General features: G+C 49.0%; 1 protein-coding gene across 1 annotated transcript; it reads right to left on the bottom strand.

The window, feature by feature from the left end:
• Window positions 1–10,263: 10,263 nt before the first annotated feature.
• LOC115408725 (putative nuclease HARBI1) lies at window positions 10,264–11,732 on the bottom strand. Its single transcript, XM_030119628.1, has 2 exons — window positions 11,598–11,732; window positions 10,264–11,286 (listed from the first exon to the last, which is right to left on the bottom strand). Exons 1-2 carry the CDS (start codon window positions 11,730–11,732, stop codon window positions 10,264–10,266), a joined length of 1,158 nt encoding a protein of 385 aa, XP_029975488.1.
• Between the last annotated feature and the right edge of the window lie 1,286 nt (window positions 11,733–13,018).

Raw genomic sequence — 13,018 nt, 5'->3', positions numbered from 1 at the left:
AAGTTACCAGGTAAGTAGTAAAAAACACTTGACTAATAGGGAAATACATAGCGTACACACCTAGCAGTACCTAGTAATACCTAGTAAAAAGTCTACATTTCCCAACGATTACATGGTAATTACTTAGCAATTACTTAGTAAGTACTTGACAATTACCGACATAGTTGCTATATACATTATAATTACCCAGTAATTAATACTTACTACCAGGTAGTTACTTGGTATTTGCCTGGAATTGGCTTGGTAATTACTCTAAAAGTACTAGGTAATTAGCAACATAGTTACCCTGTAATTACATGGTAATTTTACAGTAACTTCTCCTTATTACATGGTACTTACCTTGCAATTACCATGTTAATACATGGTAATTACCGTACTGTAAAAGGAAGCGTTACCAAACATTTTCACTTGCAACAATAGTGGGTGAGGGATTGAGTGAGAGGGAGATTGCACAGGGAGTAGTTCACTTCCTTTATAGAACGGGTCTGTACAACAGGATTTAGGCCCCAGATGATGAATCTGTAATAGCGCAAATCACCTGTGTGTGGCTGCAATGCACCGAGTTGTGCCGAGTCTGCCGGAAAAAATAGAAGAAGAAGAAGAAGAAGAAGACAGGGGTGTGGGGGAACCCCCGCAGCTGCACCGCTGTTTCTCTTGCATGAAGCGCTGGGTGCGCACACACACTCACTCGCGCGTGCATGTTCACACCGGACGCGAGTAACGTGGCGCAATTCGCCCCTGGTTGGCCGCGTGTGCATTTTGTGACCCAACAGCGGCTGCCGCTGAATTCGCGTCTGTTGCCGGCGGTCTGCTTAATTGCTTGATAAAGCCCGACAACGTCGTCGTCACGAGTCCATGCGACGTGTCTGGATTCATAATATTTTGCAGAGGTGTTCAGAGCATGGTGAATTTCACCATTTACTCCAGGAGCTGCGCCAGGATGAAGGACGCTTTCAGCAGTACTTTGGTCTCTCCCGGGCCCAGTTTGACGAGCTGCAGTCCCGCATCGGCGCTCGCATTCCACCGGGGACCCGACCTCTCAGTAAACTCACTGTTTAACTAACAGTAAACACTGTTTCACCGCAATCTCTTTACTCAGTTTACCTGGGGACCCGATCTCCTCACTAATCTTTCACCAAGAAAGCTCCTTTTTATTCCTGTCCCTATAAAAATACGACAAAGGGAGCTCAGGGCGAGTGCAGACCGCTGTGATCAGTTTCTCATCCATTTCTAGTGTTTCCTGGGGGCTCTGGTACGTCATAAATGACGTCATATAGAGCGGCTCTGTGATTGGATCGCCGCTCACGAATTCGCTCGAAAGTTCAACATTCCCAACTTTCAGCGGCGCGAGTAGAGCGGTTCGCGCGAGTAGAGCGGCAGAGCGGCCGCCGCTCAATTCGCTGAATTCGACCGCGTGTCCGCTCGCCGCTTCCTGGTCGCGCGAAAACCGTATATTTTCTATGTAAATCGGCTGCTCTCGCCGTGGTATTCGCGTCCGGTGTGAACGCACCATTACTCTCTACTTTCGGTTTTTTGGGTTTTTTTTTGAAAGCAACACATTTTTTTTTTTTTTGGTGGTTTTGGTGGTTGGTAAGCTCCTCGGTGGCAAGGCACCGGGGGTGGAGGAGATTCGCCCTGAGTATCTTAAGTCTCTGGATGTGCAGGGACTGTCTTGGTTGACACGTCTCTGCAACATCGCGTGGCGGTCGGGGACGGTGCCTCTGGATTGGCTGACCGGGGTGGTGGTCCCCCTGTTTATAAAGGGGGACCGGAGGGTGTGCTCCAACTATAGGGGGATCACACTCCTCAGTCTCCCTGGGAAAGTCTATTCCAGGGTACTGGAGAGGAGGATTCGACCGATAGCCGAACCTCGGATTCAGGAGGGACAATGCGGTTTTCATCCTGGTCGTGGAACAGTGGACCAGCTCTATACCCTCCATAGGGTGCTCGAGGGTTCATGGGAGTTCGCCCAACCAGTTCACATGTGTTTTGTGGACTTGGAGAAGGTGTTCGACCGCGTCCCTCGTGGTGTCTTGTGGGGGGTGCTCCGGGAATACGGAGTCCGGGGCCCCTTGTTAAGGGCCGTCCGGTCTTTGTATGACCGGAGTAGGAGTCTGGTCCGCATTGCCGGCAGTAAGTTGGACCTGTTCCCGGTGCATGTTGGACTTCAGCAGGGCTGCCCTTTGTCACCGGTTCTGTTTATAATCTTTATGGACAGAATTTCTCGGTGCAGCCAGGGGCCGGAGGGGGTCCGGTTCGGGAACCACAGGATTTCATCTCTGCTTTTTGCAGATGATGTCATCCTGTTGGCTTCATCGAACCTGGACCTACAGCATGCACTGGGGCAGTTCGCAGCCGAGTATGAAGCGACAGGGATGAGGATCAGCACCTCCAAATCCGAGGCCATGGTCCTCAACCGGAAGAAGGTGGCTTGCCCTCTCCAGGTCGGTGGAGAGACTCTGGCCCAAGTGGAGGAGTTTAAGTATCTTGGGCTCTCGTTCACGAGTGAGGGACGGATGGAGCATGAGATTGACAGGCGGATCGGTGCAGCGGCCGTAGTGATGCGGTCGTTGTATCGGTCCGTTGTGGTGAAGAGGGAGCTGAGCCGAAAGGCAAAGCTCTCGATTTACCGGTCAATCTACGTTCCCACCCTCACCTATGGTCATGAACTTTGGGTCATGACCGAAAGGACAAGATCCCGGATACAAGTGGCTGAAATGAACTTCCTCTGTAGGGTGGCTGGGCGCTCCCTTAGAGATAGGGTGAGGAGCTCAGTCACCAGGGAGGAGCTCAGAGAAGAGCCGCTTCTCCTCCACATCGAGAGGGGCCAGCTGAGGTGGCTCGGGCATCTGGTTAGGATGCCTCCTGGACGCCTCCCGAGGGAGATGTTCCGGGCATGTCCCACTGGGAGGAGACACCGAGGAAGACCTAGGACACGCTGGAGAGACTATGTCTCTCGGCTGGCCTGGGAACGCCTTGGGATCCTCCCAGAGGAGCTGGAGGAAGTGTCTGGGGATGGGGAAGTTTGGGCATCCCTGCTGAGACTGTTGCCCCCGCAACCCAGCCCCGGATAAGTGGAAGAAAATGGATGGATGGATGGATGGAAAAATTTTTTTCCCTGCATCTCGCGGTGACACTCCACGGTGACCTAGAAGACGAAGAAGAGGACGAAGACGAAGACGACACGGGGGTGGGGGAACCCCCGCAGCTGCATCGCTGTTTCTCTTGCATGAAGGGCTGGGTGCGCACACACATTCACTCAAGCGTGCGCACACTACTCTCTACTTTGGTTTTTTGGGGGTTTTTTTTAAAGCAACAAATTTTTTTTTTTACCCTGCATCTCGCGGTGACACTCTACGGTGAAGTACCTGGTGACACCCCGCAATCGACCGGTCTGGTTGAGCACCCCTGCTCTAAGAGTTGCCCATGTTATTTGTACTGCTCTCGGATCGGTGCTCTTCATTTTCTCAGTCTTCTGCAGAGTTGCCGTCGAGTTGGCTACAGGAGTTTTTTTTGTTTTTTAGCACAACAGCGTCAGCCTCTCGTCCACATGCTTCGCCCTGAGATGTTTCAACAAATTACTTGTGTTAAATAAATGAACAAGGTAGCGCACCTCCTCTAGCAATTTTAACATTGCAGAGTTTGCATTCTGCAAAACTCGGATCATTTTTGCTTATATCAAAGAATTTCCACAGTGGTGAATTTTTGGTGACACGAGCAGCCGTTCTCGCGGATTCATTCCTGTTGTCTTTGCACTGGACGTGACGGACATGGAGAAGTCAAGCCGCTGCAGTGCTCAGCGCCTGTCAGCGCCAGCTCCTGTAGAGGAGGGCTTCTTCCTCTTTCATGTTTAACGGCAGCTTGCATCCCATTGGGTTGCACTACTGCCATATGCTGGTGAGGAGGGCTTTCTTGCCTTGAGTATCGGCGGCTGGTATCAGTACCCTTCACAAGTACTCGATACTTTGAAATATGGCCAGTATCGGCCCGATACCTCATACATTCCTGGTTAGCTCCATAGCTGTTGTTCAATGAGGCTATTATGTCGATGTTAAAGCGATACTTCAATATTTTGGCAAATTGGCCCATTTAGCGCAATTCCTTAGTCATTTTGAACAGCATACTTACTTTTTTTTGTGAGGGCGAGCTGTTGTTTATTATTTGTTGAAACACCAACAAATAATATTGTAGCGTTACGACACTGAAGCAAATACTGGGAACTACTTTTTCTTTTGAGATCACTACGCCCAGACGCCATGTTTAGTAAGTAGTTCCGTCTTAGCAATCTTCGCATAAACAACTCAATCTCGTAATTTTGCATTAATATTTCACAGCGTAGTGAATGTGCGGATTATAACATGTCCACAAAAGTGTTTGGGGGTTGTTGGATTGTGTATTTGATGCGTTTGACGAGGGGGAACAAAAATACCGTTCACCTCCATTGTATCTGTCCCGAAAACCTTCCCCGACTCACCTCTGAATAAACAATAGCTCGCATTCACAAAAAAAGTAAGTATGCTGTTCGAAATGACTAAGGAATTGCGCTAAATGGGCCAATTTGCCAAAATGTTGAAGTATCGCTTTAAAGTGTCACAATGACCGGATTGGTAGCTGACTGAGCCATTCTCATTTAGCTTGGTCACGTGATCAGCCAGGGCGCGACTTACATACAAAGTCAATGTAATTACGCAATTGTTGCTCAATCTTCAGTGGCGGGTGACAGGCAGCAAGCCATGATGCGACGAGCGGCCAACAGCGAACATTTCCAGCGAAAATTTGTGCACCAGTCGACTTGCACTGCCACTTGCCGCCGCTCAACAATTGCCGGCCGATGCCTCACCGCTCGTCGCTCGAGTTGAAATAATTGAACTTTTCAAGCAAATTCGCGCCAGGACAGCCTATCAGCCTGGAGGTGGTCACGGACGTCCTGACATAGGGCATGCAGGGCTCCGACCACCAAAACAGTTGTTGGCGTGATGCCATGGCATGCAGCATGCAGCATACAGCGTGCGGCGTACAGCGTGCGGCGTACAGTGTGCGCGATTTCATTTGTTCACTGTTTCTGGCAAAAACACAGCGTCAGCCTAAAGTAGCGCCGGAACCAGCCGTTGTCCAGGTGCAGCTACTGCAGAAGACGGTGGAGCTCACCAAGCTCATACCGCCTCCGTAGGGTAGCAAGCATCCAGAAGCGATGCCAGCGCCTTGCCCACAGCCGAAGCTGACTTCTCCCTGCCAAATGCACAGCAGTGACTGTGGTAGTCGGGGCCATCTCAATCTCAGTCTTTATTTGTTAAAGCACTTTTCATATTCATAAAATCAACGCAAAGTGCTGAACAGTAAAAACAGTAATAAAAACAAAAAAGAAAAAAAACTGCACCATCGATCAGTATGCACACACACACACACACACACACACACACACACACACACACACACTGTCACACCATGTGCCCCTGCAGCCATATGGGGTTTCCGGGGCCCGTTTTGTCCTTGGTTCTTGCCTTGCCTCATCCGTGTCTTTCTGCTCCTCATGTGCTTCTTCCTCGTTAGCGCCCTTATGTGCCTCACATGTGTCCACCCTATTCAAGTCCGGCTTCCCTGGTGTGTTTTGTCGGCTCCTTGTGGGTCTGTCCGCGTGTTCCTGTTTCCCGTGCCTGCACCAGCTCAACCCTTTCCTGTGATCCTGTGTCCTGGAAATAAAGGAATCTTTGTTCCACCTGGCTGCCTGCAAGTGGGTCCTTACACCTGGACCCGTGACTCACACACAGACAGCCGAGTGCACACAGTACTGTGGGACAAACATTCTAAGAATCCTGCCCACTGCTGCTGTGCAGGAGATGGAGGGCTTGGATGTTTCCGTTTTGTTTTGCATATTTGTACCAGCGATAACTCTTACGCATCTAGCGCGGCGTGATCTCATTTGTCGCGCGAATGCAGTTGCGTTCAGCACGTCCAGTGGAAACACGGCGTAAGGATGGATGTGTGTTGACAGGTGCCAATGGTGTGATGGGAAGATGGAAAGAGTACTTTGAAGAGTTGATGAATTGGAAAATGAGAGAGAACCAAGAGTACAAGAGGTGACTGCTGTGGACCATGAAGTAACAAGGATTAGTAAGGATGAAGTGAGGAGGGCATTGAAGGGAATGGAAAGGCACTTGGTCCTGATGATATGCCTGTGAAGGTATGGAAGTGTCTTGGAGAGGTAGCAGTTCATAGTGAGATACGAGGGGGTACCCAAAAATTCCCGGAATTTGATTGTAACTTTTTATTTCTGACATTTCAAAATAAAACACGTCGCCTTCAAAATAATCTCCATCCGCATTAAAGCTAGGGTTGGCGATCTTGGAAAACTAGCATGTAGCACGAATGTAGCATCTCCCCAAGGCTCCGCCCAGCTCCCACCCCATTGGAGGAGCTCCGTTAGGAGCGGAGACGCAGAGAAGTTCCGCGCGCACGGTGCGCGCAGTGCGCACAGCACTTTCGCGTCCAGTGCGTTCCTGGCGTAACCTGTCCTTAGCGCTTCGTTTCTTCGTTTTTCTTTATTTGCACTATGCCAAGTACGGCGCACTCACCGGTAAGTAAAGCCCCAAACATTCTTCTCCGCCATTCTGCAACGACGCTCCGTCCTTCTACGCGCGCACTGAATCAGGGTCAGTGCACGCCATTGACATGTACGCGCAGGGGGCAGGTCGAACGGCGAAGGGATTTGATTGGTTTAAAAAAAGGTGTCCCGTCAAGACGATTGGTTGCTGTTTTTCCCGTTTTACTCCTGCTGTAGATAGCGGATATTTTCCAAACTACTTTAAGAACACGCTATGAATTGTTTCCCATCGGGTCATAAAGATCATTTTAACCAGTATTTAAAAAAATGTATCTCATTCAAATCGCCAACCCTAGCTTTAATGCAGCACTCCAGCCTTGTCTCCCACTTCACGAATGCGTCGTCAGACCCGCGCGTAATTGTGCCATTTTTTGCCGGCTGCGATTTTTCTGTCACCTCCTCCACATCTGCAAACCGCTGTCCCTTCAGCTCCTTCTTCAACCTGGGGAACAAGAAAAAGTCACTCGAGGCTTCATCTGGCGAATAAGGTGGATGGGAGAGGAGATTCATCCCATTCTTCGCCAGAAACTGCGTGACACGCAGCGCCGTGTCCGCTGGCGCTCTGTGGTGGTGGATCAACCGGGCTCCACTCCGCCACAACGCTCTGCTTCCTTCTCACACCCTCACGGAGCCGTCTGAGGACTTCCATGTAGTAGTCCTGATTTACAGTCTGACCTGGAGGGACAGACTCGCTGTGGACGATACCCTGGACAGCCAAGAAGCAGCTCAGTGTAGTGGTAGGCGTGCACCGGCCTCCAGCACGCCCACCGAGTAACCAATCCCGCTGCGGCAGAGTTGTGATTAGAGTAACTCGCCTCACCTGTGCGTCTCCTCTCCTCTGGCGTCCACACTTCATGCAGCCGATTCCAGAGACACAGACACTTCTCCTTAACGCTAAAAGAGCTGGTCACAGATTCCTAGCTCAGGCTTGGTGACCTTGCGGCCGTTCAGGAGCTTTGTGGTGAGTTGTACTCGCTTGTTGTTCATTCATAAAATTATATGCATCTAATCCGCGCCATCATAGGTCTCCGGTCTCGTATGTGTGGGCTGCCTTGTAGTTCCTCGCTCTCTATTCTTGCGTGAAGCGCTTTATTGGTGAGTGTAAGCGAAATGTTCATTCATAAAGCCATGTGCAAATTATCATGGGATGTTTTGCGCGCTGTTTCAGACTTACAGCTGAGTGCGAGGTTTGTTTTCCTCCTGCTGCTCCTGGTTCAGAGCGCCGCCTTGGTGAGTAGTGGGCCTCTTCAGTCGCAAAGTTAATCCATAAAAACATAGGCTAATACAGTTTGCTTATTTAGGTTTCCAACCGGGCCTCCTCTTCTCCCCTGATTTGGTACTCCTCTCTGGATTTTTGCGTTCCTCTCCCACTTCCTACTGGCTCCTTGTCTGCCGCTGCGGAGCACTGTGAGCAGGGTGACGTATAGACTGTTGGACCGAGCGACCACTTGAGGGCGCCGGTGCCTTCCACAAAGACTAAGGCTGAATCCCATTTCACCCCTTAGCCCTTCCCCTTGGCCCTACCCCTCGTTTTGCGCGTTCACGTGGAGGGGTAGGAGTGTCCCAATTGTCATTATGACGGAGGGGTAGGGCCAAGGCGGAGGGCCAGTCACCCCTCCAAACGGAGATTCTCGAGAGGCACACTCCAAATGGAGGGGTGTAAACACATTTCCCAGAAAGCCTTGCATGATCGGCAAGATGGCGGCACCCATGAAGACAGAAGTTCATAGATGTAAGTATTTTCTCAATGGATACAGTTCTAAAATGTAAGAAAAACCCTCTATTGTCTATTTCAACGCCGTGTCCATGTGCAGTGGCCATGTCCCCCGTAAAATGCACCCCCGAAAAAAATCGCTATTAGTCGAGGCACCTGATGACGTCGGCAACCCCGCAACGGACGTTAATATCACAGGTTCATATGCGATCATGAGATAACAGGTATCCCTGTCTGTTTACACATGAAGGGACTCCAGAAGAGACCCGACGCCTCATTCGTTTCAGGGCTGACAATGAGCAGCGTTTCCTGAAATCCAAAGCTGCTGCTAAACAACTTTGGGAGTGAGTATCCTGGTTTAGCTTGCTTCACAGCATGCATAGTTATGTTGTTTCATTCTTGTCTTGCTGTTCACTGTGTTTTACATTGCTCCTCATATGTGCTATTACACAGGACGTTGATCAAAGAGCTGGGGCTGCAGGGACAAATCACCTGCCAACAGGCATCAAAAAAATGGGAAAATCTGAAAAAGAAATATAAGGTAAGGGAGGAATACTGTAGTGGAAATTGGAGGCGAAGCCAAACTGCAATCTTTCACAGCAATCTGTGATGTCACAAATTGATGCAATGATGAACTACATATTCATAAGTTGTATGACTTTGCGTTGTTTTGTTGCAGGAGTTGCGAACCCCCAAAACGGGTTCCGGCACTGATGCTGGGGAAACCACAGCATCTACCTAGCAGTATTATGCGGAGATGCACGAGGTGCTGGGAGGCAGGCCGTCCATGGACCCTCCCATTGTGGTTGCCTCATATGAGGAGCCTGTCACACTGCCCACGGTAAAGATACAGCCACATCATGTATTGTTATTGACCACTGATCCATATTGTTGAGTGTAACCCAGCATCTTAAAAAACATATCATCCATGCAGTTATGCACTGTACATACATACATGTGGCCACATGACCTTCTTCAGGAATATAATACCGTCATTCCATGTTTGTTCTTTTCTCAGGAGATGATCGTGCCCTCTCCTTTCACCTCAGCCACAGCTTCTTCAGAGGCAGCCACAGCTGATGCCCTTGTGGACACGTCCCCAGCCCCTTCACCCAGAAAAAAGAAGAGAAAGCTCAACCATCTGATGGATTTCCTTGAACAGGAGAGTGAGAAGGAGCAGAAGAGACATGAGGACACTCAGAGGAATACAGAGCGCTTTTTAAGTTTGTTTGAGAAACTAATTGATAAAATTTAAGTTTATGTAGTCATTCATTTATTATTTCCTTTATTTATTCAGTTAATGCTCCCTTAACACACTTCTGCCTGTGATTATGTTTGCACTGTCCGATGTTGACATATGAGAAGTTGTTGTCAGGACCAATTGAGGTTACACTTCCATGTGCTGTCCCGTGTCTGTATTCTGTCTACCTCAAAGGCACATGTGGCTGTTGTTTTTCGTTTGTGAATGCAGCTCCTGAATATCATTTTGGAACCAGTGCAGAAATGCTGTTGAATGTGATGTCACCTACCAAATACAGTGCAATATTGTTTTCTACAACAAGTTTCTGAACATGACTATCACACCAGCTACATATTAACACCACCTGACACAGATAATGGTTACAGATAATAATTTCAATGGATTTATTAGGACAAAAACCTGACATATCCCTGGGGTACGGTGACGAAGAATATGCACATTATTTCTGGATTGGGCACATATTCAAACACACATTCCTGCGGTGGCAATTCAATTCAAGTCATATTCAGCATCTTTTAATGAAGTGCCAATTACAACATGGTCGTTTCCAGAAGCTTTTACAGAGAAAACCCAACACATCCACATGGGCAAGCATAAGCGACTGTGGAAAGGAGAAACTCAAAACACGCACAGCAAAAAAAGTCTGTACATTGTCCATATCTGGATCAGTCAGCATCCTCATGGGGCCTACACATTGCCCGAGATCAGAGAGGCCAGGTGGTCTCTTGTTGAATTGCCAGACCTCTCATCAGCTGCCAGGGGTTCCCTTGGAGGTTGGGGGTCCAGCATGTCCTGTGCAGCATCTTCATCTGGCTCCAGCACATCCCCACTGTCCAGACACACATTGTGCAGGAAGGCACAGGACGCAATAACCTGAGGTGCAAATGTTGGTTTGACCTCCGAGGCTTTGAAGAGAGTGCACCTCCATCTGGTTTTCATCATTCCAAAGGCCCTTTCTATTATGCTGCGTCCTTTGGAGTGATGATGATTGAATCGCCCCTGTATTGGTCCATTCACTGGCTCTTTGTACGGTGTTATCAGACAGACTGGTGTGTCCAAACATGGATAGCCACCATCTCCTAGAAGAATGTAGCCTGTGGGAGGGTACCGTCTCGCTCTGTAAAAGCTGCTGTTCTTCAGTACACGGGTGTCATGAACTGACCCCGGGTAGCCAACAAAGATGTCCAGGAATCTTCCACTGGAGTCACATATTGCCTGCATGTTTATGGAATGGAATCCTTTGTAATTTAAGTAGTCCATGTGGTACCGTGCTGGTGGTTGTATCCTGATGTGTGTTCCATCTATTGCACCCACTACATTGTGGAATGCAGGGGTCCCTGATAGGTCCGCAAATCCTTGTCCGACTGCATGAAGCTGTCCTGTCTGAGGGAAGGCGATGTAATTCTTGAGCTGGATCCATATAGCCTGTGCTATTTTGTGGATGATGCGGTGGACTGTGGACTTGGGCACATTGAACACACGACATACAACGCGATAGGACAGTCCATGGGCCAGCCAGAAAACATAGATGAGTACTTCTAGCTGAATTCCCCAGCCATGGTCCTGATCGCGCTGTAGCAGCCTCTGCAGACTGTTCATTGCTCTTCTGCTGAGGCGAAAGTCCTGCTTCAGCTCTGCCTCCACATTGAACCACAGTCGCAGGATGGGCACGTTGTGGTTCAGTTTGCAATATGCCGTAGGGTGACCAGCCTGGCAACAGACATATGTTCATATCATTAGTGTCAGAGGGATTTCACTATAGTTTTATGTGGGGGACATTTGCCTTTTCCCCTGCCCAATAATGTCACGCATTGATAGCAACAATGCATTCATGCTCCATGTTATCACACCTGCACACAGATCAGTGAGCGTATTACATTTGTATCACACACGGTACAATGCGACGTGACAGATACTATCACTTCATTACCAGGCTTTTGAGCGCAGCCCACTGGCGTCTACTAACGGCAGACAGTTGTTTGTTTTGGCACGAATGATGTTCTCACTGACATTGTGCATACCATAGCACACTCCACCAGCATTCCCAGCCGTCGAAGGTATCTCCTTCTTCTTTCATTCCTCCGATTGGCAGCGGACAACTGTGAAAACAGCCCGATGGCCCACGCAACGGCGATTACTCCAGCCGACGACGGCATGATTTCTCGAGTCTTTGGAAAACTATTGTCGCATCTGCCTACGTCATCGGCAGCGGCGACTACTGATGACGTTCGCGATTGTCGGAGGGGTGTCCCAATTCGGAGGGGTTGACTTTCTCCCCTACCCCTTAGCACTCCGTTTCATAGGGGGAGGGCTAAGGGGAAGGGCCAAGGGGAAGGGCTAAGGGGTGAAATGGGATTCAGCCTAAGTGTTGTGTGAAAGTGTTTGGGTGGAAAATATTTTAAACCAACCGGAAAGGTCTTATTTGATTAATACACTATAAAATAAAGGTTATATTTTTTTCTAAATTGCCTCTGTCCTCTTCAGTCCACCTACTTGTGCTGCCTTATTTAACTGCGGGGCTATTTTAGTTTAGTTGCTGGTTATACCAGCTGGCGTTGTTATTGTTTAGTTTTTAAGTTAATGTTTATATCATCCCACTTCTGACACCACTCGGCTATATCAGCATTGTTTTCACGGCTGAGCGGACCTGACGCGTGGACATCTGGCCCTTCTCAAACCGCCTGAACCACTCATGGACCTGAGTCTTCCCCAGAGCATCATCCTTGTAGGCTTGCTGCAACAAGGTGAGTGTTTCTGCTGCTGTTTTTTTCCCAGCAAAAAGCAGAATTTAATGTTTATGGGCTACTCTGGCTACCTAGTCAATGTCACAATTTTGGAAAAAAATCGCAGACCGCCTCTGCACTCTGTTACTATAAATAGCTCCTGACAGGCGTCAGTGTAACTCTCGGAGCTCAGATTTCTCACAGATGTGCAGGAGGCTTACCTGCAGCACATCTGACAGCCAGAAGTCGGAACTCATCATTATTATTGTTTTCTGACCAAATACCGGGAATTTTTAGGTACCCCCTCGTAGTAGATAGTGAGAAGATACCCGAGGAATGGAGAAGTGTGCTGGTGCCCATCTTTAAGAACAACGGAGATGTGCAGAGTTGTAGCAACTACAGAGGAATAAAGCTGATGAGCCCCACGATGAAGCCATGGGAAAGAGTAGTTGAAGCTAGGCCAAGGACAGAGGTGAACATCTGTGAGCAGCAGTATGGTTTCATGCCAAGAAAGAGGACAACAGATGCAATATTTGCTTTGAGGATGTCCATAGAGAAGTACAGAGAAGGCCAGAAGGAGCTGGATTGTGTCTTTGTAGATCTGGAGAAAGCTTATGACAGGGTGCCCAGAGAGGAACTGTGGTTTTGTATGAAGAAGTCTGGAGTGGCAGGGAGGTAGCCCCACCGCCAGGGTGGGGCTACATCAGGGATCAGCTCTG

The sequence above is a fragment of the Salarias fasciatus genome, chromosome 20 (assembly GCF_902148845.1).
Source record: "Salarias fasciatus chromosome 20, fSalaFa1.1, whole genome shotgun sequence".
Classification (NCBI taxonomy): domain Eukaryota; kingdom Metazoa; phylum Chordata; class Actinopteri; order Blenniiformes; family Blenniidae; genus Salarias; species Salarias fasciatus.
This window is presented reverse-complemented; position numbering and strand designations above follow the sequence as displayed.